This window comes from Hibiscus syriacus, unplaced genomic scaffold, assembly GCF_006381635.1.
Source record: "Hibiscus syriacus cultivar Baekdansim isolate YM2019G1 unplaced genomic scaffold, ASM638163v2 tig00110356_pilon, whole genome shotgun sequence".
NCBI lineage: Eukaryota > Viridiplantae > Streptophyta > Magnoliopsida > Malvales > Malvaceae > Hibiscus > Hibiscus syriacus.
Window position 1 is genome coordinate 533,472 of NW_024062700.1, and position 26,509 is coordinate 559,980.

The 26,509-nt window shown below is 36.1% G+C and overlaps 2 protein-coding genes and 2 pseudogenes across 2 annotated transcripts; all 4 read left to right on the forward strand.

Moving 5' to 3' along the window:
- The first annotated feature begins 6,565 nt into the window (after positions 1 to 6,565).
- On the forward strand, positions 6,566 to 11,042 carry LOC120120976 (long chain acyl-CoA synthetase 8-like). The gene is made up of 11 exons (XM_039140466.1): positions 6,566 to 7,176; positions 7,259 to 7,339; positions 7,497 to 7,769; positions 8,156 to 8,287; positions 8,360 to 8,533; positions 9,037 to 9,266; positions 9,476 to 9,593; positions 9,827 to 9,958; positions 10,079 to 10,213; positions 10,292 to 10,498; positions 10,795 to 11,042. The coding sequence occupies exons 1-11, from the start codon at positions 6,625 to 6,627 to the stop codon at positions 10,957 to 10,959; spliced, it is 2,199 nt and encodes a 732-aa protein (XP_038996397.1). The 5' UTR covers positions 6,566 to 6,624; the 3' UTR covers positions 10,960 to 11,042.
- A 798-nt stretch (positions 11,043 to 11,840) lies between these two features.
- Positions 11,841 to 15,096, forward strand: LOC120120977. The gene is made up of 2 exons (XM_039140467.1): positions 11,841 to 12,116; positions 12,685 to 15,096. The coding sequence occupies exon 2, from the start codon at positions 12,934 to 12,936 to the stop codon at positions 14,881 to 14,883; it is 1,950 nt and encodes a 649-aa protein (XP_038996398.1). The 5' UTR covers positions 11,841 to 12,116; positions 12,685 to 12,933; the 3' UTR covers positions 14,884 to 15,096.
- A 4,623-nt stretch (positions 15,097 to 19,719) lies between these two features.
- LOC120121084 lies at positions 19,720 to 22,112 on the forward strand (annotated as a pseudogene).
- A 648-nt stretch (positions 22,113 to 22,760) lies between these two features.
- Positions 22,761 to 24,720, forward strand: LOC120121089 (annotated as a pseudogene).
- The last annotated feature ends 1,789 nt before the right edge of the window (positions 24,721 to 26,509 follow it).

A 26,509-nucleotide genomic window follows, 5' to 3' on the forward strand; every position in this document is an offset into this window, starting at 1 on the left:
AAAGTGTTGTTTGAGCAAATGTTTGGTTTCTGCAGGTTAATCTCAGAAGTGAACTGCGTGAAAATGATGTATGGCTACAAAAGTTGATTCAATAGTTTAATTGATTGTTTTTTGATGTTTAATTGATTTGTAAAAGTTGATTCAATAATAGATGATCGGAAATAAGAATTATTGCTTATTTTTTGATTGTTTAATTGATTTGTAAAAGATGATTTGTAAAGTTGATTTGTGTAATTGATGCGAACATAATTCTTATTTGTGCTTGTTTAATTGATTGAAATGTAATGGTTGATTTTGTTGATTTCAATCTGCTTATGTTGAAGGCAAAATGACTATCGCAATGCGAAATGAAAATCGCAATGCGAAATGAAAATCGCAACGAGAGAATCGCAATGCGTTTATAATTTCGCATTGCGATTCCCTCGTTGCGATTTTCATTTCGCATTGCGATTTTCATTTCGCATTGCGATTCTCTCTTTGCGATTTTCATTTCGCATTGCGATTTTCATTTCGCATTGCGATTCTCTCGTTGCGATTTTCTTTCGCATTGCGATTTTCATTTCGCATTGCGATTCTCTCGTTGTGATTTCATTTCGCATTGCGATTTTTCATTTCGCATTCTCTCGTTGCGATTTTCATTTCCGCATTGCGATTTTCATGTTGGGATTCATTTCGCGTTGCGATTGTAATTTCCGTGTTGCGATAGTCAAATGCATGCCTAATAGTGATAACAACTGAATAACAAGAGTTGGTTAAGTCAAAATGGTTGGCCTGAGTCATTAATTCAACTGAAAATGTTAAAAGTTCACACATAAAATCCACATAATACAACGTTTGCATTTAAAAATCACCTAAGTTAACAGTCCCAAAAGGTGAAGCCAATTGTGATTGGGATTTTAAAGATGATTGCCTTTTGCTTGACACCATATGAGCTTTGGATTTTGATGAGGATCCATATTTGGTAGAGGAAAAGATGATTTTGATGGCACTGGTGATCCACATGTCAACCTTGTATGACCACTTTCCTTGCACCGACTACATGTCGATCTCTTCTTCTCTTCACCCTTAGACGGTATACGATCGTGACTTTTGGTCGGCCAGGTAGCCTTCTGTCCATGGCTGGTGGCAAAACTGTTTGTAAGTCATCTGGTATGTCCCACTTAGAAGGATGTGGAATAGGGTAGACAATCTCGGCATAAGTCTGTCGATAAACTTCTGTAGTAGTAATCCATAACGTATGCGCTTGAATCATCTTGGTTTAAATGAAGAGCAACTTTTATAACATGGCCACACGGATAACCAGATGTTTGCCATTTCATACAACTACACGTCTTTGCATTTAGATCGACTAGCCCATTTAAGTTATTATCCAGTACTTGAAACAAAGTGTTTGAACATGGTTCAACTCTCCATGACGTTGACTTCACAACACGTTTCGTTATCTTTTTTCAGTCCATGGTGTAACACGATGTTCCAATGTTCCTGTAAATTTAATAAACAATACTTAGTAAAATATATAAATATGATAAGTTACGAATTCAAAGAATAATACCTGCATGGTTTCTTTTCTTGTAGTACCACTGAATAGAGGCTCGAAAAAACTCCATTAACATAGTAATTTCCGGGAATGACGACTTAGAGCGTTGATTGATTCTGCACTATTAGACGTCATGAAACCATATCTTGCTCCAAGTTGATGTACTCTTGACCATCTTTCAAACCCGACATCTTCTAGTGTTGAGCACACTGGGCAAACACGTCTTAAACAATTTATATGCTTATTGAAATCCACTTCCCGATAAGCTTTTACAGCCTTCCAGTATGTCCATTTGTGTTTTTTTATACCAGCAGACCTTGATTTTAGATTTCTATACAAATGAACACCACAAAGTCCATGAAAAGCATCTGGGAAACACCTTCTAACAACGTTGTCAATTGAGTTTGCCCTATCGGATATGATTGTCAGATTGCTAATAGGACCTATGCAATCCCTAAGATGCCCCATAAACCATGTCCATGAATCAGAGGTTTCAGATTTGCCAACCCCGTAAGCTATGGCAATATCCCATTGTTAGCATCCATGGCTACTGCTAATAAGTTACTCCAAGGTATCGACCTTTCAAATGTGCTCCGTCAACTATAATAACTGGGCGCATGCAAGTAATAAACGAACGAATCCACACATTTCGTATACAAAGCTATCTTCAAGTCTTCCTTTGTATCAAAACAATCATCTTTCTTGATACGAATAACTTTTGTGTAACTCAACTGCTTTCTTTACCAACTCTTCTTCCGGTATCTGAAGTAATTCTGGCATATTCCAGTTATACGCCCGTGGCATTTTCTTTTCTTCGGGGACTTTTTCTTCTTCTTTTTCTTCTTCAGGATTATATGAATTACAGAATGGATGTTCAACATGTTCATTCACAGTCGTAACTTCCTCCTCATTATCATCAACAATATATCTTCGGCAACGACTGTTTCATCATCAAATTCGGGTATTGACCAATATCAAAATCATTACACGCAGGGTCTGTTTCTTCTTCTGAAACATCATCAATCCGTGTACTGACCATATCAAAGTCTGGATATTGACCAAGACCAAATTTTGAATACTGACTTACTCACAATTTTTTCTGTCTCATCATCGTCTAACTGGTCAATACGAAACCGGAATTTGGTGGTGCTGAAAGTTGATTGGGATTTGGATTAGAGAAAGGTTGTGGGTTTTGAAAAACTTTGTTGATTACTACCCGCTACTGACCCAACATACTACTTCTAGGTTCAACAACATACACATCTTGTGAAACCCTAAGCAATGAATCGTTCAACATCTTCATTGTCGGTTAACAATAAACTTTACCATTTCTCTGATAAGATAGCCTAAATCCACTTAGGGGCTAAATTCAATTTGAAACACGTAGCATTAGAGTTTCATAAGTTAACTTTTGTAAAGACAATTTTAGAAGATTCATGGGTAAAGGCATATATTTAAAACACCAGAACATTATCCCATGACCCTCCAAAACACAAATCCAAACATGATCAACATTAGATTTCATGGTTGTAAATTAATTTACTAAACAGACGCTGCGAAACAAAACCTGTTGCCGGATTGGGAAGGATGTCGTTGGATATAGGAACGGATGTCGCCGAGAGAGTGATAGATGGAGATGGAATGAGTTGCGATTTAGGGATTAGTTTGATTTCAGTTTATATACCCAAAATTTCAGTGTTGTGATTTAGATTCTCGTTGCGATTTACGGATTATCGTTGCGATTTACAGATTCTCGTTGCGATTTACGTATTATCGTTGCGATTTACGGATACGCGTTGCGATATACGGATACGCATTGCGATTTACCCATACGCGTTGCGATTTACGGATACACGTTGCGATTTACGGATACGAGTTGCGATTTATGTTCGCGTTGCGATTTTCATATTCGCGTTGCGATTTTGGAAAATCGCAATGCGAATTTGTACTATCGCATTGCGATTTTCAAGAATCGCGTTGCGATTTTGGAAACTGATTTGCGATTCTGGGGATCGCGTTGCGATTTTTATTTCGCGTTGCGATTTTGTTGGTCATTTTGACAAATCCAAAAAAAGTTGGTTAAAATCGTATATTATAACTTTTTTTTGGTCACTGAGGCGATTTTCTCTATAATTTATCCCTTACATTTGATTATTAAAAATTATATAAACTAATATCAAATTAGAGTCCTTATTTTTTTTTTAATTTTATCTGTTTTTTATAATTAATTATATTTTATTTTTATGATTAATTACAATTTATCCCTTATTTAAAAATATATATAATTTATCCCTCTGGTTGGTATTTTATTTACTACATTTTAAAACTTTATGATGTCGTGTACAGTAGTAGATTAACGACATGATTATTTCATGGAGTAATGTCTTATCCAATAGCAACATGTGTTATGCATATTCGATAAGGACGGAGAAACGTGGGACGCGTCATTTTTTTATTCCATTTTATTTTATAAATAGTTAAACCCTACTTAATATATTGTTTTCGTAGATATAAATTAAATATATTTATAAAATTACGTAAATTATAATAAAAAAACATAAATAAAATATTGATGGTATAATTTAGTTTGAGATGAATATATTAAATTGGTTTTGTTTGTTTGAACATAAAATTATATCTAACGATCGTATGAAGAATGATGAATTGGAAATGATGAAAAGTTTAAAACTAAAGGAAAGAAGATAATGCACGAACCAACTTACATCGGTGGTTAAAAGAGTCGTTGTTGTTTATAGATATCATATGTTCGAGCACTAACAACTATAACAGGGTGATTGAGCGTTTATTGTTAAATGATTGAGAGTATTTAAAACATATACTACTTTGTAATTACTTTAGCTTAATAAAAAAAGGAAAGAGAATAATATACAAGTTTATTTTTCAATGATATTCAGTTGCTTATATATTAACTCCTAGTAGTGGTATTATATTTAATGATGAATTTATAAATTTAAAAATAAAGATAAAAAATCTAATACACTATTTAAAAAAATAGGTATATAAATTTATTTATATTTTTCACTTATTTTTATAAATTAAACTAAATTTAGAAGTATTTTAAAAATAATGAGCATGTATTTGTTTCTATCACGTCAGATTTTAGGTCATGATGTCTATATGTAAGTTAATAAGATAAATCTATATAATTATTATATAATAAATTTAATTTTAATAAGTCACATGAATATACTAATGATTATATCAAGAGAAAATAACTTCTCAAAGATATAAAGTCCCAAACTATATTTGGTGAAATATTTTTCGAAAATACTTTGAAATCTATAATAAATAAAAAATGACAAAGAAAAGGAAATTTGTAAATTTATTTTAAATAAAAGTATAATAAAAAATAATATATAATTATAAAATCTTATTAAAATAAAAGTGTAATTTTGAAATATAAAAACTAGTTATAAAATTTAAAGGGGTATTTTAGTAAATATACAAAGTTGGTGGGGGCAAGTTTACCTAAATTTGATATAAAGAAAATTATTAGAAAACCGCTCCACCTTTGATACAAGATCAGGACAGACTGAAACTCGACTTCAGATTCCTTTGGAAAATATCATTCATTAGTCATTACAAATTATTGAGGGATGTGCCAACTTCAGTATACATGTGGGTATATTATTTAATATAATTGTTTTATAATATAATTAAGGGAAAATTATGCGTTTAGTACTTAAACTATTAATTTTAGTTTGTTTTAACATCTAAACTTTTAACTTTTTAAAAATCATGCCTAAAGTTTGATTTTTGTTTCATTTTAGTAGTTTTATTCAAAATTTAGCGTTAAATTTTGGATAAAATTAAAAGTTTAAATATTAAAATAGACAAAAACTTATAATTTATGTGTTAAGTTTCTAATGACATGTTACCAAAAATTACAAAATATGTATGATTTTGAAAAAATTAAAAGCTTATATACTAAAACAGACCAAAATTAATAACTTAGATACTACATACATAGTTTACCCTATAATTAAATAAGAGTAAATATATTAATAATTAGGTGAATGTGAATCATAATATATGATATGTGTGCATTATTTGTAAGCTAAAAGCTACGTGGCTATTTAAAAGACGTCGTCACCTATGCCACGTGTCACGGACCGGCACATGATTCCTAAGAAAATTATACAAAGCGTGATATAACTCTCCGCTGTGTACCTCCTCCCATGGTGGTTCTTTTTTTACTTCCAAAACTGCCATCCAGCAAAATCAGGGTGACCACTTCAAAGTGCATTAATCTGTCGTTTTGTTCAAGCTTGAATACCCTTTTGGGAAGAATATCGGTTACGTCAACTTATCCTTCTCCTTGTCCTTTTTTCCCCATTTTTTATTACGTTATTTTGGTATATTTATACATTCCAATTTCCCCTTGCTTTATGCTTCTCACACCTTCTCCCCAAGTCCAGTGTAGCGTCGAAGGTAAATCTGAAGCAGCTTACTTGGTTCATCAATATTCTCTGTATATTCTCATTTCTAGATTATTTTGTTCCTACTGTTATTCTTTTTGGTTGATTAAGTTTTGCTAATAGACATATCGAGGTGACGACTTCATTTATATTTTGTCTGGTTCTTTTGATGATTTCCGGATCTGGGTTTTGATTTTGCTTATTTGCTTCGAAAATAATAACAAGTTGGGGTTTAATCAAGGCTTTATTATCTTAATTCTCTGTCAGATACGCTTGTTTCAATATAGACAAATGGTTGGCTTGCTTCTATTTCTGGTTCTTGTCTTCTTCGTCTTTTTTATCAATGATTCAGGATTCTCCCTTTGGCCAGTCCTTTTTATTTTGGGTTTATGAAATTTGACTTATGCCATATGGTTTCCATGTTCAGGACTATAGAGGTTGTCAAGATCAGTATACCTTTAAGTTAGTCATGAATAGTTAAACATCAAGAGGTTTTTTATGTTGGGCAGATCTTATGTTTGCGAAACTTAATTCAGTGGTAATTGAACGTTAATCAGGTTGCTTTAACTCTTTTTTTTCTGTGTTTTAGGGCATTATCAGGTCTGCCTTGTAAGGGAATTTCATAGGCTTTTAATATAAACATTCAGAATGGAGAATACTGAAGCAACAAGCCTTGCCGAATCCTTGACACAAAAAATAGATGACAAAGATTATTTGTCATCATTTATGAATAGCTATGGAACATATGGGATTGTGGGTGCTGCTGCTATTGCTGTGATTATACCTGTATTGTTTTCCACCCTTCTCATGGGAAAAAAGAAGGGGGAAAAAAGAGGAGTTCCAGTTGAAGTGGGCGGTGAACCAGGTTATGCTGTGCGCAATGCTCGAATTCCTCAGTTGGTTCAGTTTCCTTGGGAAGGGGCCAATACAATAGCTGCACTTTTCGAGCAATGTTGTAAGAAGTATTCACAAAATCCATGTTTGGGAACAAGAAAAGTAATTAAGAAGGACTTTGTTACTGCTAGTGATGGAAGGAAGTTTGAGAAGCTACACCTAGGGGATTATGAATGGCAAACCTATGGACAGGTTTATCAACGTGCCTGCCATTTTTCATCCGGGCTTGTAAATTTTGGTCATAATGTTGATACTCGTGTTGCAATTTTTTCTGAAACTCGAGCAGAGTGGCAAATTGCCTTTCAGGTATTGCTATGATCCTTCAATTTCACACTTTTTTCCAATTGAAGTTTTTGATGCAATGGCATATTTCTTTCTTGACTTCCAGGGTTGCCTCAGGCAGAATATAACAGTTGTCACTATTTATGCTTCACTAGGTGAAGATGCCTTGATCCATTCGCTGAATGAGGTGAGAAATTTATCACGTTTGTTTATTTTCTGACCCTAAATTATTCAGCCAGAAATGGTTTATTGAATGTACAATGTGATTATATGGTTACAATATTGTCTTCTTCCCCACTTTTGTCTTTCTTTTGTCCTCATTCAATGTTTTAAAATTATGACAGACCCAGGTATCAACCTTGATCTGTGAATCGAAGCTGTTAAAAAAGTTGGTTGCAATACATCCAAGCCTGAAAACGATCACAAATATCATCTACTTCGAAGATGATGAGAATGCAAATATTTCTGGTTTACTTGGAAGCATGGATGGCTGGAATGTTTCTTCTTTTCATGAAATTGAATTGCTTGGAGAAAGAGCACCTGTTCCTCCTAGTCCACCCTCTAAGGATAGTGTAGCTGTTATAATGTATACAAGCGGCAGTACGGGTCTGCCAAAGGTTCACTACTAAATTTAGTTCCTTATTTTTCATGTGCAGTATTTTGTTTATTTGTGCAAGCTTAGGTACCCACCTAGCACAATGCTAGCAAATTTGCTAATTGGCCTAGGTTGGAATGGCCAGAATCTGTGGATTTACCCTTATATAGTATTGCATGCTGAAAGACAATATAGGGTTTGTATATCTTTATATGACTTACTTGAAAGTGAAGAGGAATAAAATGAACACAGTTCTAATATAATTTACATGTCTACATACCATTATTCGAATTATGACTAAGAAATTATATTCTCCTGATAAATCGTCTTGTACAACTAAGAAACTGCTTGTTCCCTGGTTGTTATTTGTTTATAAAGGCTAACCTGATGTACTTTTTAATGAGTTAGGGTGTCATGATAACTCATGGGAACATTGTAGCCATTGCTGCAGCGGTTATGACTATTATCAGAGGAATAGGAACAAATGATGTATACTTGGCATATTTGCCCTTAGCTCATGTTTTGGAACTGGCAGCTGAGGTAGGTTCATATCCAGTTTTTGTTTCCTATAAATGGCATCAAGATTATTCTTATGGTTTGTATGTTCTGCAGTCGGTGATGCTGGGTGCAGGTACTGCAATTGGCTATGGTTCAGCTTTGACACTAACAGATACTTCTAGTAAAATCATGAGAGGGACCAAGGGAGATGCTTCTGTACTGAAACCCACTCTCATGGCAGCCGTTCCTGCTATTTTGGATCGTATTCGGGATGGAGTTCTGAAAAAGGTACGTGCTGGTTTGACTTTCTTGTAGGGGAAATGGCTGGAATTGTATTTAGGGGTCGATTTTTTTAGCAATCCTAGTGGTTGATATTGTATATGTAGAGCTCAAAATAGCAATGGACCTAAAATATCAATAGACCAGATCTAATTATATATTAATAATTGATATTGCATATGTAAAAATTAAAAAATATTTAATAAGAATTAAAGACTCGCAAAAAAAGGTCTAATTACACCAAAATAACAACAGGACAATAATGAATGAGACTAAACTGAAAATGTCAATAAATTGTCAAAATACAAATTTTATAGAGGGCCAAGTGAAAAAGATGAAGGGTCAAAACATAGTTTATACTATTGTTCAGTGAAGACCCTGCCTTTTCCTTTAGATATTCCTTGCTCTTTGCTAATTCTTGTACATGTTAAGCAGGCATTCATGCTATGTTAAGTTTCATATAGGGGATAGCAATGAACTACCCTTTTACTAATTGGTCCTATTTTATGTAGGTCGAGGGTACCGGAGGATTAGCAAAGAAACTTTTTGATATTGCTTATAAACGGCGACTGCAAGCTATAGAAGGAAGCTGGTTTGGTGCTTGGGGACTTGAGAAATGGTTTTGGGATGTTATGGTTTTTAAAAAGGTACGTGCTGCACTTGGAGGTCACATTCGACTCATACTCTCTGGTGGAGCTCCTTTGTCTGGAAATTCCCAACGCTTCATCAACATTTGCATGGGGTAATTATTCTCTTCCCCTGACTTACCATATAGTTCGATAAAAATTAGTCTCTCTCATTTCTTTTGGTGCTGATTCCAACCAGTTGGTTCATAAAATATTATCGATAAATTAGTTTTCTCACATTGACTTTGGTCTTGTAAATTGCTTAAATAATCTAATGTTAGTTTTCTTAGTAAAATTCTATTTTCATGTCTTATTTCTTCACTAGAGCCCCCGTATCTCAAGGATATGGCTTGACAGAAACATGTGCTGGATCTGCTTTTACCGAGTGGGATGAGACAACTGTGGGCCGAGTTGGTCCACCCGTTCCTTGTTGTTACATTAAGGTATCCACATAACATAAGAGAATCGAGTAAGCTTTCACTTACAGTTTTGTTTGTTTTCTGAAGACGTGTTATACAAGTGTTTATTGCTGCGAGAACATTCTGCTTGTACCTTAAGCCCTCGAATCCTTGGGAGTATTTTGTAATGAAAAGAAATGATGAAAGTACTAGAGAGTCATGCCGGTATTTATTCTAGATTTATAATGTAAACTTTTATAATTGAATTACTTTTGCAGCTTGTTAACTGGGAAGAAGGTGGGTATTCAATATCCGACAAACCGATGCCTCGAGGAGAGATTGTTGTTGGGGGATTTAGTGTAACTACTGGCTATTTCAACAATCCTGAGAAAACTGATGAAGTTTACAAGGTGGAGTTCGTGCTTTGTATTTGTAGTGGGCAAGTAGTTTTGCGTATACATGCAACTAAGTCTCATGGTCTGCAAGTATCAATTAATACCAACTATGATTCGTTTTCACAAAACCTGCAGGTTGATGAGAGGGGCATGCGCTGGTTTTACACCGGAGATGTCGGACAATTTCATCCTGATGGATCCCTTGAGATTATTGATAGGAAAAAGGACATTGTTAAACTTCAACATGGAGAGTATATCTCTCTCGGAAAGGTGATTATAAAATTAATCCCAATACTTATTTGTGGATACAGGATCGGATGCTTAATTTTTTTGAAATGCTGATTGCAGGTTGAGGCAGCATTGATGTCCAGCAAATATGTTGACAATTTGATGGTACATGCGGATCCCTTTCACAGCTATTGTGTGGCCTTGATTGTTCCGTCACGAGAGGTTCTTGAGAAGTGGGCTGAAGAAGCTGGTATAGAGTACAAAAATTTCCCAGAACTGTGTGACAAAGCTGAGACTGTTGGTGAGGTCCAAAAATCCCTTTCAAAGGTCGGTTCATTTTCCTTCTAAGTTTGAAATCAGAAATTAAACACTTTTAGGAAGTCTTTATCATTATACACAATTTGATCTTCTCATCAGGACCACAAGGTTATTAATAATGCGCACATGTCCTGCATATATTATCCAGTTTTCGATGTATGTTTTTTATCGAATTTTCAAAGTTTTTATGCATAATAGGGTATCGGATATTAGTGTCGGGGGTGGATATATTTAATGAATATGAAAAGCAAGGAGGTATTATAGCTATAGGTGGTCACCAATGGGAGGTATTTGTGCAAGTGCAGGTGGCAAAGGATGCAAAACTGGACAAATTTGAAGTGCCTGCAAAGATTAAACTGGTGGCGGATCCATGGACACCTGAGTCGGGGTTGGTCACAGCTGCTCTCAAAATAAAGAGGGAGCAGATCAAGGCAAAGTACAAAGATGAACTCCAACAGATGTATCACTAAAAACAGAATAAATGCATCATGAACTTTGGTATGCAACACTTCTTAGTGAAATCTGTAGTGTAAGCTTTTATGTATGTTTAGACCAAAAAGGGCAGATTTTTGCGTTGATTGCTACGGGAGACTCGGCGGCGTGACGGGATTAATAGCAACGGAGGCAGGGTGGCGGTGGAATCCACACCGTCGTCTCTAATGTTCCTTTGCAAGCCCCTCAACGTTTGATTAATCGTGGCCTTTTCCTACTTACTTTCATCTTGTAATTTTTTATTGATATAATAAATAAATAAAATGAAGTTAAAAATTGATTTATGTCATATCTTAATATAATTAATATATAATGCGATTATTGGAAATTAAATAAGGCTCTATATTTATTTATTTTTCTTTAGCTAATTCATTTAATGTGACATATTTATTTATATAAGCAGCCTTTAAGACAATTTTTCAAAGGTATGCCTAATGTGACATATTTTTACCTTTGAAAATTATCAGTGACACGAAAATTATCAATTCAAATATAATTTAAAACGAATGTTAGTTCTAAAAATAATTTTTGTTAAGTGATATTTCAATTAAAAAATCTCTTACACGATCAAGTACTTTCTTAATAAATTTTTTATATTGTTATTATTACAAAACTTAATAATATTTTTTATTTAATAAAATTTAAAATTGCTTTTTACATGAAAATATAAATAAATAGTAATTTCCATTATTAATTACAATTATTGCAAAACTTTAATTATGTCTTTTTCTTTAATAAAAATATAATTTTATATTAAAGAATATAAAAAATACAGACTGTAATATCACACACCCATTAAATACTATTAACATCGTTTACTTTTCATGAAAATTATCGTTTTTATTTTATTAATAATAATATTAATTCTACCCCATCCCATTTTGCTGATCGGCGATCGACGGAATCCCTATTCCCCGCCGCCGATTTAATTCTCAAAATCCCTTATCTGAATCCCTAATTTGTTGCTTCACTCAGTTCAGTGTACACCCTTCAACACAAAAATAGAAAAACAAATCTGATTTTTTTGTTTCCCTTTTATCCGTACTGAGATCCAGAACTTAGGTCAAAATCTTGATTTTTGCAAGCTGTAAAGGGCACGTGGCGATCTGGATCTTGCTTCACTTCTCAAATCTAGGTGAGTTCATTTTCTTCCCTAGTATAGTTCATGGGGAAATGTTTACTTGTAAACACTTCAAATTTTTAGAAACCTTTGACTATTTTGTAGAAACTATGGATCGGACTACTTGAATTTAAGTATTTTTGATCTGTTGAACTTGGATCCGTTTACTTTTTTGTCATTTAGCTTTGAAATTACTGTGATCTAGGTTTTCTAGTTCTGCAATTTAGCTGCTTTTTTTTTTGTTCAAATGGGTTTCTTTTAATTGAGGAAATGATGAGAAAAGAAAGGAAATTAACCCGCAAGGTTTACATGTTTTTGGTTCTAAAATAAGTTATAACCTAATAATGCTTGGATGTGGTTAATTTTGATAGATTTAGCTCAAAATATCACATTTCTCTTGTCTTTCTGTGGGTTTTCCGAAATCAAATACAGCAGAAAGAGTTATTTTGAATCCAAGGATTAGTAGTTATTATTAATTAAGGGTTTTTAAAAATTGCATGAATTAATGTATTAGTATTTTACTTAGAAAAACGAAGCTTGATTTTGGGAAAGAACTAACTGCTTTCCTGTTGACCGTATGCAGAAAAGATGATATGGTTGAATATGTCAGTTCAGTCTTAAAAGTTAAGCATATTGGGAGGCATATGACAACTTTTGTTTGAGAGTTTGGTTTTGAAATTTGCCTAAATTTTTTGAATGGAATCGAACAAAGAGGGCCCTTAAGGCAAAAGAGATCGCGGAGAAGCGATTTTGTGAAAGAGACTTTGCTGGTGCTAAGACCTATGCCTTAAAGGCTAAATCACTGTATCCTGGATTGGAAGGTATATCACAGATGGTATCCACATTCGAAGTGCATGCTGCCTCTGAGGCTAAGTGTAATGGCGAAACCGATTATTATTCAATTCTTGGGTTGAAGCCTACAACAGATAGAGAAGCTGTGAAGAAACAGTACAGAAAGTTGGCAGTGTTACTCCATCCTGATAAGAATAAATGTGTGGGAGCCGATGGGGCATTCAAACTCGTATCCGTAGCGTGGACTTTTCTGTCTGATAGAATCAAGAAAAGTTCGCATGATATCAAGAGAAACAAACAGATGCCTTCGGGAGTGGTTCAAACTTCAACATATGCTGCTGGGGTAACATGTGTTAATGCAACCTCACAAAGTAGACTTGATACTTTTTGGACTGTATGCACATCTTGTAAAATTCAGTATGAATATCTTCGGAAATACGTGAATAAGAGACTTTCATGTAAGAACTGCCGTGGTACGTTCATTGCTGTTGAAACTGGATCAGCCCCTGTGAACGGTTCTTTCCCGTATTGTCCTTGGTCATATATGCCAAGTAATGGATATGAAAGTCATGGAAATGGGGTCACATATGTCCCAACAAATGCTACTTTTTTTACTGGAAATGGGGTCTCAGGTTATCATTCTGGCCATGGCTACGAGTATGTTCCTAACATTCAATGGAGCTCGTTCTCTGGAACTTCTACCGCGGTTGTGAGTCATAATAAAGTATCAGCTGTTTCCACTGATGCCATTTATCAGAGCAATGGAGATGCTAGAGTAGCAGGCTCGAAGGTGAAATCCGGTGCCAATGGAAAACCCTCGAAAAGCTTTGCCACTCAGTCAACTCCAAGTTTGTTCAATGGCTATGATGAATCTTTTGGATCTAAGCCCAGTAATGTTGAAAAGAAAAGGAAGGTTATTAATGATCTCGAATATAGAAATGGATTTGAAGACAAGGGATTAAAATCTTCAGAAGCAGGATTAGCAAATGGAATCGGGAATGAACCTTATCCAAAGCTTTCCAGCCTCAGTGAACCCCATAATAGGCGGTGCTTATTGACACCGGCATTTGATGTCAGAAAATTGTTAATTGACAAGTCGAGGACTGAAATACGGAAGAAATTGGAAGAGATTAAGTTCTCTTCGGAGGCAGCTACAGCTTCAGTAGTAAAATTAGGCGCTAAAGAAGATGGTCAATCACTAGCAGCTGGAAAGGGTCTCAAGAGGACAAATTTAGTTGTTTCTGCTTATCAATCAGAATCAAATAAAGGTGCATCTGTCTCAATTACAGTTCCTGACCCCGACTTTCATGATTTCGACAAAGATAGATCAGAGGAATGCTTCAAACCAAAGCAAATATGGGCCCTTTATGACGAAGACGACGGAATGCCTCGTTTGTATTGTTTGATTCGCCAGGTTATCTCCGAAAAACCTTTCAAGATTCACATCACTTACCTGAACTGCAAAACTGATAATGAATTCGGGTCAGTGAATTGGGTGGACTCTGGGTTTACTAAATCTTGTGGACACTTCAGGGCATGGAGTTCCGACATTATTGATCAAGTAAACATTTTCTCTCATCTTCTGAGAGGACAAAAGGCTGGAAGGGGAGGTTGCATTCGCATATTCCCGAAAAAAGGAGATGTATGGGCTGTTTATCGGAATTGGTCACCTGATTGGAACAGGTCAACACCGGCCGATGTGAGGCACCAATATGAGATGGTGGAGGTGCTTGAGGATTACTCCGAAGAACTTGGAGTTTGGGTTACTCCCCTCATCAAATTGATTGGTTTCAAGACGGTGTATCAGAGAAACACAGACAAGGATGCAGTTAGATGGATCCCGAGGAAAGAGATGTTTCGGCTTTCACACCAGGTTCCAGCTTGGTTACTTGAAGGAGCATCCGGTGATTTGCCTGATCGATGTTGGGATTTAGACCCGGCTGCAACTCCAGAGGAGCTTCTTCATGCTACATCGGAAGCTAAAGCATAACATAACCCAGCCATTCAAGAAACAAGCATGATTAGTTTGCCCATTGATTTACCATTCTTACACAACATTTAGATTGACTGCAAACATTTCGCACATGGCATGGTAACCATCTTCCGCCGGTGTAAAACATTAACTCCCGATGGATTTTGAGGATGTAATATTACTGGGTTTGGTTTGGTTACTTAAGGCAGGAAGATTTTTGGACTAAAGTGCATTGAATTACTAAAGGTCTTGTTTTGGTTCGCGTCCCTCTGCTCTGCTGAAATTTGAAATTTCCATCAACTTTGATTTGATCAAAAGTATTTTGGATGAGGAAATGTAATATTATTATCTTTAGAAATATGATTTTGTTTAAATGTAATATTACTTTTAGAAATGCAACACTATTTGGTAAATTACTAGAAATATTTAATCTTTACAATGGATCTTTCTTACTCCCAAATACAACACTATTTTCTTTAAATAGAGTGATAATATTATAATTATATTTAAGTTCGAGTCCATTCAACCCTATTTTTGTTTTCTTTAATTTCCACAGATAACTTTTAATAAATATATTGTTAATAGTTAACCAAGTGATAGACTTGGCCCAACGGGTAGTGCAATAACATAACGCTCCACTCGTCCTGGATTCAATTCATAATCTGACTGGTGAATCATATTAAATTAAAAATGAAAATAAATAAAAATATATAAATAAAAAATGAGAACTAAACCTATAATCATTTAAATTTATTATCGAAATTAGAATATTAAAATTTGTGATCTCTCTCATTAACAAATGAAGAGAAGTATCAACATGAGACGTCTCAAGTTTCATTGATGTGTTTGAAGTATGACTAGGCCACAAGCTTGTTCACCTACCGTGCGAGCTTAGTCCAAGAGAGAGTGATGAATCCCGATGATAAATTCGCGGCCGCCGTCGACCTCATAGTGTCGTAACCCGTGTTCCTTTCTCCTCTCTCTTTTCTCTATCCTTGTGCAGCTGTCTAAACCTTTCCTGCAAAAGAGCAATTGAGGAACTAACAATAGGAGAATGAGATGATCATAGTAATGAGGGTAGGTCAAATGGTTTCAGGTGATGTAAGAGAATGGGGGTGTTGTACAACTAAATCCAAGAAGATGAGGTGATGAGGAGGGTACATGTATGGAATGATTTTCAGTCTCCTCTCTCTTTTCTCTATCCTTGTGCAGCTGTCTAAACCTTTCCTGCAAAAGAGCAATTGAGGAACTAACAATAGGAGAATGAGATGATCATATAGTTAATGAGGGTGTAGGTCAAATGGTTTCAGGTGATGTAAGAGAATGGGGGTGTTGTACAACTAAATCCAAGAAGATGAGGTGATGAGGAGGGTACATGTATGGAATGATTTTCAGAGTTATGATGTTGGTGTTGATCAATAACTTTTCATGTTTATCAAGGAGAAAAAAAATGCCCGAATAAACACACACATGCTTTTAAAAAATTGATGAACAACAATATAAAATTTTCCATAAAAACATGTTGCTATACGACATTTTGTTCATCAGCCCCCAAACGCAAACAAGAAGGTAAAGCCAGAATCATAGTATCATGATGTCTTTGAAAGGAATGCCCTTGCGTAATGTGAGCTACATGTGATAGCAAGTATAGATAAGGTTGTAAATGAACTTGATGTTCGATGAACAATTCGTGAATTATTCGTATAATTTTTATTTATTAAGCTACATAAACGAGCATGAACAAAATAAGCTCATTTATCCAATTCTCCTTTTCTCTTGTTCTTTTACGTTTTAAATATTGATGAGGATAAGGAGTTTAAACTATGAAACCTAAAGAAATTAAGGACTAGTGATATAACTCCACATTTGTTTTTTGAATAAATGAAAATATTATTCTATCCAAAGAACCATCCCTGTACAATCATCAATATCATCTAGCCAATCAAAAAATAGAAAGACAAAAAAACCCAACATAACTGAAGTGTTCCAAAGGAACAACAAACCAAATATAACAGCCCACCAAACCAAATTACCTTTGAACTTATCCCCCATTCAGCAGCAAAACCAGCAGAGGGAGGGGAGACCTTCACACAGCCTTTTAACCTCAGACCAACAGTGCCTTTGATCGACCGGACAGTTTCATCAACCATTCTCGGAGAAGCCCCATGATACCTACTATTTCTCTTTCGTCAGATATGATACATATAAATGCACCAAACTAAATGGATAACTGTAGCTCGCAACGATTTCCCTTTGCCATTGTCATGTACCCAAAAAAACCATATCACCCAACTAGAACCAGTTCTGCTAGTATGGCAAGCCTGCACAACCAAATCCCACACAGCCATCGAAAACCCACACTCAACAAACAAATGGTCCCTTGTTTCAATCCCCCCATCACAGAAAACACAGAACAAGTCAAAATGACCCCCCCCTCCCAATTAGTCCAAAACTGTTAACCAAGCAATAAAAGAATGTCGAGGAATCGATAATCCCCCAAATAATTTTAAACCAAGGGACCCTTACCTGCTTATGCTGAAGGATATCCCAAACTTTCTTAGCTTTAAACTCACCATCAGGAGCCCCAACCATCATGAACTCATCTCGCAGCTTCGTAAGTTTTCGCCAGGCACAACTATGGCTGCTCCTCCCTTGCATCTGGCAAAGTGAGCATCCCCTTAAAACGCAACTTTCAATCCAAGCCACCCAAAGAGAACATGCTTTAATAAGAACGAGCCATAAACACCGCATTATACAAGCTCTATTCCAAATTCGGAAGTTCTTCAAACCAAGCCTACCTTCACACTTTAGACGACAAACCTTCTCCCAACTTATCCGAGCACCCCTAGCCGATCCCTTTGAGCCCTTCCAAAGAAAGGCATTACACAACCTCTCAATCTGCTTAAGAACCTTTGAAAGCAAAATGTTTAATTCCACATTTTGACCGATGTGTTCCCGATTGTTTAATTTAGTTAATTTGTGGTAAGTAAGATAGTATTTGTTCAAAGATAACTCTCAACCATTTGATATTAAACACTAAAAATAAACTAATGAACACGAACACAGTCTTGTTTATTCAAGTTTGGTTCGTTTACACCCCAAAATATATAGATGGTCATAGGTCAGGGTGAGTCAATTTGACCTACTCAAACCCGACCCAAAAGTTAAACCTCTCCATTTGCACTCGATTTGATTTAGATTTAGGAGGGTCTCACTCAAGCTGAAACTTGATTCAATTTCTTAGGCCAAAATCTGATCCCAACTCAATCCGACCTGGCTTATATATATAATTTATTTAAATTAAATAAATAACTAATTGAAAAAAATAAAAAAAAATTATTATAATTATCTCTAAATATATTTAAAAAGTTGTAATATTACGTTAAATTATTATTATTTCATCCTAAACACAATAAAAAAAAAGTCTATTCAATTCTATTTAATTGAAGTCGTCGAATTTAAATGAAATGATCATCCTAAGTGAATATTACATTAATACTAATAGACATAGTGAGCATATCTTAAAGTTAAGAAATTGATTTATAATTTATAACTTAAGGGTAAACTACATCAGATATCATCAAACTTTAGACATTATTTATACTATTGAACTTTTAATTTTATCAATTATAACATTGAATTTTAATTTTCGTTTTAATTATTACATTAAACTGTTAATAGCATGATGACGTGGATGGCAACTACCGACGTGGACAATGTCTGTTGACTTACACACCTCAACAGAATGATGTTATTTTGATCTGGATGTTAAAGATTTATCGATCTAGTGGTATAATTGAAACAAAAATAAAAATCAGTGCCATGATTGATAAAATTAAAACTTTAATGGTATAAATGATACAATGCCTAAAGATAAGTGGTATCTGATATAGTTTACCCGTATCATAATAATTGACGCTACTACATTCCTTGTACCATATTTATATCTTATTTTCCTACTTTGACTTTTTTATTTTTATTTGATTAAAAGTAGACATCCGGGAAGCAACGCGGGCAGCCTTACATCATACGACGCTTGGAATCAAAGAAGGCCAAATTCCTCATTTCCTCCAACGGTACGGTACTCTGACTTTGTTCCATCTCATCTCTCCGATCGGACCTCTCCACCTGCCTGTGTTTATGGTATTATCTTTCCTTTCATTTTTACTCTTTTTTGAAGTTACAGGGTTTTCTTTCAGGAGTTTAATTTAATTTTGAGTTTTCTTCCTTGTTTGATTAGCGAAATAAGATGGTTGGCGGTATTACTTTTATGTTTCTGCACTACTCAAGCCTTTCTTTGTTGATTGAATTTTTCTAGCTGGGGTTGACTCAGATTAGGGTTTTGACCATCTGTGCCGCATAATTGACTGTACGAGAGCAGAAGAATTGTTGTTTGAAGGAACGAATTTTGAAAGAGCAGTGCTTGGATATTGGTATGGATTTGGAATTTTTTATTTCGATCCTTTGTCAACTGAATTCTGATCACAGATTAAATATGGATAAATAAATAAAACCTTATGTTTTTCTGGTTTTTTTTGGGGGGGGGGGGGGGGGTTGCGGACTGTTTTAATGTAGTTTTTTTTTGTGCTTAATTGTATGACCTTAGTTTTACGTGGAACAATTATATTGGAATATAATTACTTTTTCAATTGTTAATCATGTCTTCATCTTGAACAATTACGATATTGTTTCCACTAATTGCTTTAAATTTTAAAGAAATTCTTGAAGGGTTACAAAAGAAAATAGCAAAAATAGGAACTTTAATAGAAAGAGGCTCAGTTTATATTATAATCTTTGCTGGATGATGAGGGATACTTAGAGTTGCTTTTATTTGCAGAGTAATCGAGACTATTGATGGGAACATCATCTGGTTCTAAATTAACCACCACCTATGTCGAAGATGTTGCCCCCACGTCAACAACAACAGCCAGGGAGCTTACAGACTTCATTGTCCTTAGCCCCGCAGATCCTCACATGTCGCGTAATGCTCAAGATCCCAGGTTTAACTCAGACAACATTCATGAGTCTCCTGCCGAGTGCTAGCTCACGAGAGACTTGGCCCACTGCTGATGCTGTCATAGCAGAGAAGATGGTAAATGGGAAAATTGAAAATGATAACACTGAGCAGTCTGTTATTCGTCGTCTTTCTAGTGCTGATAAGATAATCCTCCGGGACATTGCAAGAGAAAGAATTGATGTTATCTCTGAAAAGATGCATCGCCTACCTGATGAGTTCTAAATGAGCTAAAGAATCAACTCAGAATATTCTGGAAGGCAATGGTGGTTCACAGAGCCGGGAGGAATTTTTGATTCTTCAGAATTTGTTCAAAACAGATCTGATTTAACAGAAATACATTGATTAGAGCACACCGGGTGAGCTTGAGATCCGTTGCAATAAATATGGGAATTCAGGCATTCTTGCATCCTAATATCAGTTTATCCCAAACCTCTCTCATCGAGGTTTTTGTGTACAAAAGATGCAGAAATATTACATGCCAAAACCAGCTACCTGCAGATGACTGTGCCTGTGGAATATGTGCCAATAGGAGTGGATTTTGCAATCTTTGCATGTGTGTTATCTGCAACAAGTTTGATTTTGAAGTAAATACGTGTCGCTGGATTGGTTGCGATTTCTGTTCCCATTGGACTCATACAGATTGCGCCATACGTGATGGTCAAATTTGTATGGGCCCTTCTGCTAAAGTGGAGCAGGTCTTTCTGAAATGGTTTTCCACTGCCGAGCTTGCAATCAAACATCTGAGCTGCTGGGTTGGGTTAAAGATGTCTTCCAACATTGTGCTGCAGCCTGGGATAGGGAGGCTCTCATGAGAGAACTTGATTTTGTCTCTGGGATTTTTCGTGGCAGTGATGATCCCAGAGGGAAGAAACTCTTTCTGAAGTGTGAGGATCTTTAGAAAAAATGAGGGGTGGACTAGCAGAATCGACAGCTTGCGGATCATATTAATATTTTCCAAGGTACATGTTCTAATTATTTCCTGCAAACTATCGGTGAAAAATGTGTGAGGATGAAAGTTTTACGCTCAGGTGTTTTTGTGGCGCTTTTTTTTGTTTTGTTTCTGTTTCAATGGCATTTAATGAACACGAGAATTATTTTCGTACTTAATTCCGAAAGAAGTAGGGAAGCCAAACCAGTTGCCATAATCATTTTCATCATCACCTTCTGGTGATCCAGCATTGCCACAGGTGAGCATGATTTAAGGTCCAAACAAAAACACCTCTCTAAACTAGGATTTTATTAGAGCCTGATGGCAGCTATCATTACAATGTGAAAGTTATTTAAAATGGATTATTTATAATGCTTTTTATACAGCGTCTGCTGTTTTTCCCCCCTCTGGTTTTCTGTCGACTTAATGGTTTCATTTTTTGGGTCCAAGATGCAAAGTTTTCCGCTGCTTTGATATGTGTGGTTCTTGCTGCATTTATCCATGTCCTTTTTGAGTTTCCCCCCCCTTCCTTCTAATCATTGTTACTCCCTCTTTAGAGCTTGATATGGAATCTTCAAAAGCCTGGATAATGGGGAAGATGGGGAGTTGGGAGCACCCCAAGAGGCATGCAATCGAATCACAGATGTAGTGCAGGAAGCCATAAGGAAGATAGATATGGTGGCTGATGAGAAGTTGAGGATGTTCAAGAAAGCTCGCTTGGCTCTTGATGCTTGTGAGCGGGAGCTCGAGGACAAAGCCAAAGAAGTAGCAGAACTAAAGCTGGAGAGGCAGAAAAAGAAGGTGCAGATAGAAGAGCTGGAGAAAATCGTAAGGCTTAAACACGCAGAGGCCGATATGTTCCAGCTCAAGGCCAATGAGCAAAACAAGAGGCCGAGAACTTCAGAGTATCGCTCTTGCTAAGTCCGATAATCAGAGGAAGAGTATACTAGCAGCTACCTAAAACTCGCTTGAGCGAGGCAGAGGCTGAGAAGAAGTATTGTTTGAAAAGATAAAGCTTCAGGAGAGCTCACGGGCATCTCAGAGCAGCAATGGAGGTGACCCTTCACATCACAGATGTCGACCTATTCGAAAATCCGCGATCTTCTCCATGGATACAATGTCCCCTCTAAAGCAGACTCTCAGCCAAACGAGCGGCGTAGTTTCAGAACAAATCCCTAAAGAACTCCGGATAGTATGTATTTATTGAAGCAAGCTGCTTTATTGGTATGGTGTAAGATTTGCTACTTAAATTTAGCCATGTCCTTGAACTTTGAATCAACCTCAGTTAACTTCTTATCCTTATAGAATGCCAATAATTTATGTAGAACCTAAATTAACAAAATTAATTAATTAAAATGGTATCTTCTTTCTGATTATATTTATAATAATATTATTTGGGTATACATTGCTTATTATACTAACAATTGTAATTGTCATCCCAAAAAAAATACATTTAAAAGCAAACATGTGCCTTTGAAGAATATAATGCTAACCTAAATTATTTGTTTAATGCAAAATTGCAAAGAAATATCCAATTTTTTGTATAACCACGTTATTCGATAGATTAATCGATTATGAGATAATCTTTTTAACTCAATTTGTTTCATTCTCAAATAATCATGATTTGAATTCTTAACCTTATTTAAAGAATCTGACACTTATTCTCATTAGATCAATTAGTTGTCAAAGAAATACCATCTTTAATTCTCATCTAAAACAAAATTAGTACAAATTAAGCAACACGCCACCTAATCTCAAATCTTACCCGTCCACGTAACCTTATCAATCCACGTGTAATAATCAGAATCAACAGCATTGCGCGCCAATTTCAAGCAGTACATACCGATATGGTCACTGAAATTGAGATAAAATCTTAGTAAACCCCAGATCACGCACTGTTAAAGACTGAGGGGGGAATATTGGGTTATCAATTTCTTTATCAAGTTCCCAAATCATTTGCTGCATCTAGTTTGATGATCTATCAACCCTGATCTGCAAAGCGTTAATCTTTTTACTGAATCTGCATTTTAAGTGATCTGGGTACTTCTGTTGTGGCCTTAATAAGTAGATTTCGTTCATAAGAATGTTGGGTTGTTCTGGGTTATCAAGAACTACAATCTTTAGGGCAGAGAATCTAGGGCATAACGCTTTACATGCGATTGCCAATCTTTGTTTCACTATATTTGTAATAGGCGTACTAGTTTTCACTATTATAGCTGCTGCTTCTGAGCCATGGGACCCACTTTTCCACCCTTCAACAAAGATCACAATTTTCCTCACTTCCACATCAAGTGCCACATTTCAGTCGGATAGCACGGTTGTTAGAACCGGAGAGGATTTTACGGCTGCCAACCAGACTGCATTTTCCACTTTTATCAATGTGACGGATGTAGTAGAAACCAAGGATGCGAGTGCGGATGAAATTAGCTTGTCAGATGTGAGTCTGATTCGATCGGACCAATTGATTGTAGGAGCCTGAAGTCTTCCATTTAATGATGAAAGTGCTGATTGAGCGTTTTAAGGATATCCACTATTATCGGTTTGGGAAACGACTCCTGGCCCCAATCGGTTTGGGAAACCGACTCCTGGCCCAAGGAGAATACTTGTGACATGGCATGGGAGTTTAGGCCTAAGGGAGAAGACAACTGCTTTTTATAAGGATTATAGGCGCTTTGTTGTTAAAAGATTGAAGAATTGTAAGCTCAGCGTGGTCAGTATTGGGGATTATCATTCAGGTGTGAATGCAAGGAAGAAGCATAAGAATCAAAAGCCTGGGTTTGAGAAGTCACCTAGCGGGCAGGAGCAAGGTGGTGTGTCTTTTCCTGTTGTTGGGGAAACAGTAAATGATTCGCTTCCAGTGGTAGAATCTGAAAATGCATTCAGTAGTGGTAAGTACTTGATTTATGTGGGAGGTGGAGATAGGTGCAAGAACATGGACCATTATCTGTGGAGTTTCTTGTGTGCATTGGGTGAAGCACAGTATCTGAATCGCACTCTGGTTATGGATTTGACAATTTGTTTGTCTTCAGTTTACACATTGTCGAATCAGGACGAGGAAGGGAAGGACTTCAGGTTTTACTTCGATTTCGAGCATCTGAAGGAGACAGCATCAGTGTTGGATCAGCGGCAGTTTTGGGAAGATTGGAACAAATGGCAAAGACAAGATGGATTGAGTCTTTATCTTGTCGAGGATTTTAAGGTGACACCGATGAGACTTTCTGAGGTGAGAGACTCTTTGATTGTGAGAAGGTTTGGACCTGTGGAGCCAGATAATTACTGGTACAGGGTTTGCGAAGGAGATACGGAATCTGTTGTTCGAAGGCCATGGCATCTGGTATGGAAATCAAGAAGGTTGATGGAAATAGTGTCGGCAATTTCAATTTCATCAAGGTGAACTGGGATTATGACTCTGTTCACATCGTGAGAGGCGAGAAAGCGATGAACAGGGAATGTGGCCTAATCTTGCACAAGATACCTCGCCGGATGCCCTTATCTCAACTTTGCAGGATAAGATTGAAGATGGGAGGAGTGTGTATTGCAACAAATGAACCTGACATATCTTTCTTGATCCTTTGAAAGACAAATTTTCCATCCATTTCCTTAGTGACTATCAGGATCTTTGGAATGAAAACAGTGAGTGGTTATTCCGAGACAAAAGAAACTTAACAGTGGAATTCCGGTTGAATTTGATGGTTACATGAGGGCCTCCGTGATACAGAAGTTTTCGTGAGAGGCAGGAAGCAGATTGAAACTTTCAATGATCTCACCAATGATTGCAAAGATGGTGTTAACACCTGCAATACTGCAGCCAGTAATCCCCAAATACATGAGGTCCGAGACTGTTGCACATTTTGGTACTCCCTCACATTTTAGCTATTGTCTTGCCTGGTAGTTTGTCATTGAGTGGCATTTTTTCAACTCTACTTGTAATTGAATTTTGGCTATCAATGTTACACGACATCATTTTGAGTTTCTAAGAGTAACTATCTTTGATCTGATGCTCATATTGTTGTCACGTCTTGTGGTGAATTTGCTTTTCAAATGATGTGTGCCAGAGCCACAGCCCTGAAATTAATATATTTGATCATCAAGCAGTATCTTAGTGAATCCCACAAATATCTCAAAAAGGAAATCTTTTTTATTTTGAGTCATTGTTAAGTCAAATTCCAACAGTTACATGCTAACTTTTGATACCTTTGGTCAAGTACCATGGGGAACAAAATTGAAAACTTAGCAAAGAAATGCATGAATGATCATCAAAGATAGGGACCACATCAAAACATTATTTTGGTGCTTAAAGTTAGCCAATCAATTATGTATTCCTCTTCAACCTCTTGGTGTGGTTTGAGTGTATGTAAAAACTCAGGTGCAATGGTCAAAACTAAATCCAATGGAGATTTGCTTTTCTGTCGTGATTCCAATGTCTAGACACACCTTGATGTTAACTTGACACGAATCTGTTTCAAATGCCTTTTTTCATGAAAATTAAAAACACTAGTTAATGCCAAAACTGCAGGTGGTGCCCATGAGAGTTGGAAACAGATGTTTTGACAAGCCATCTGTTGAATATAGAGACAAAAAAAAGGTTCATGCGTTCTAGTACAAGCAAAGAGAGAGTCAGAGAGATGCATTGTATTTGTATGGTGTTATTGTTGTGAATATGATGTCGGATAACTTTCTCAATATATACACTAGAACACTTTGGAAGATGATAATTTTTACTCATTTTACACAACAGTGATTTAAACCGTCACGAGGATGAAAGCATTTCAATTTCCTTTTCTCCCTCTCAAATGGAATGGTATTCTCCAGAAAGGACTTTGGTTCGAGCAATTGAATATGTTCAATTGAGCTCGTTGTTCATATATTCACTTTGAATAATGACATCCAACATGTTTGAAATTCGATTCAAATCTCATCATCGACAACCCCATACAAACTTAAAACAGGCTCAGACAAATACCATAAAAATATGGGTAAACCTATGATCAACATATTCTTTTTTTTTTTGAAAATCAACATATTTACTATTGACAGCTAAGTGCATAAACAAGGCAGATCCTGCCAACTGATCTTAGTTCCACTTTTCAATCTATCTCATTGCACCAAAAGTGAGGCAATAAGAAAAAAAAATTCTCCATGAATAATAGATGATCAAGAAAGAAGTGAGACTGCATGTAACATCAGAAACACTCCAACATGTGCATTGATTCAGTAACAAAACATCACCACATCAAGGTAAACTTGCGGGCACCGATAACTCTAAACATTGAAACTACGATGATAACAGTGATTTATATACTGTACATAATACGCTGTACACCGAAACTTCCTCGACTCAGCATGCCTAGTAATATTCTCTCACCAAAGGAGGAAGCTTCCTCTTCGGGCAGCAGAGGAGTTCTGCAAAGAGGGCAGTAACATTCCAATAATTCAACCACTTTTCTAAGACGCCTTGTGAAAGAGATGACCACAGGACAAGTGGTTAATCTCCGATTTCGGCTCGAACCGAGTCAGGCAAACCGAACAGTCATGCTGTGGCTGCTTGCAGCAATATAGGGCATCAAACCGAATGCTGGGGTCCTACTCCGGAACTCCTCAATGTAACCATCAGGAGTATTAGGTGGAACTCAAAAGGTTCTGAGGGAATTTCAGCAGAATCCGAGGATGACGAGAGATGAATGCCGACAAGTGAAGGA

What these genes read in the sequence shown, in the direction of transcription:
- LOC120120976 (XM_039140466.1), top strand. Translation starts at nt 6,625, where the DNA reads ATGGAGAATACTGAAGCAACAAGCCTTGCCGAATCCTTGACACAAAAA. An exon ending in TGATCCATTCGCTGAATGAG is followed by an intron (nt 7,340 to 7,496) that starts GTGAGAAATTTA and finishes AAATTATGACAG; the next exon opens with ACCCAGGTATCAACCTTGAT. An exon ending in TTCCTTGTTGTTACATTAAG is followed by an intron (nt 9,594 to 9,826) that starts GTATCCACATAA and finishes TTACTTTTGCAG; the next exon opens with CTTGTTAACTGGGAAGAAGG.
- LOC120120977 (XM_039140467.1), top strand. Translation starts at nt 12,934, where the DNA reads ATGGTATCCACATTCGAAGTGCATGCTGCCTCTGAGGCTAAGTGTAAT.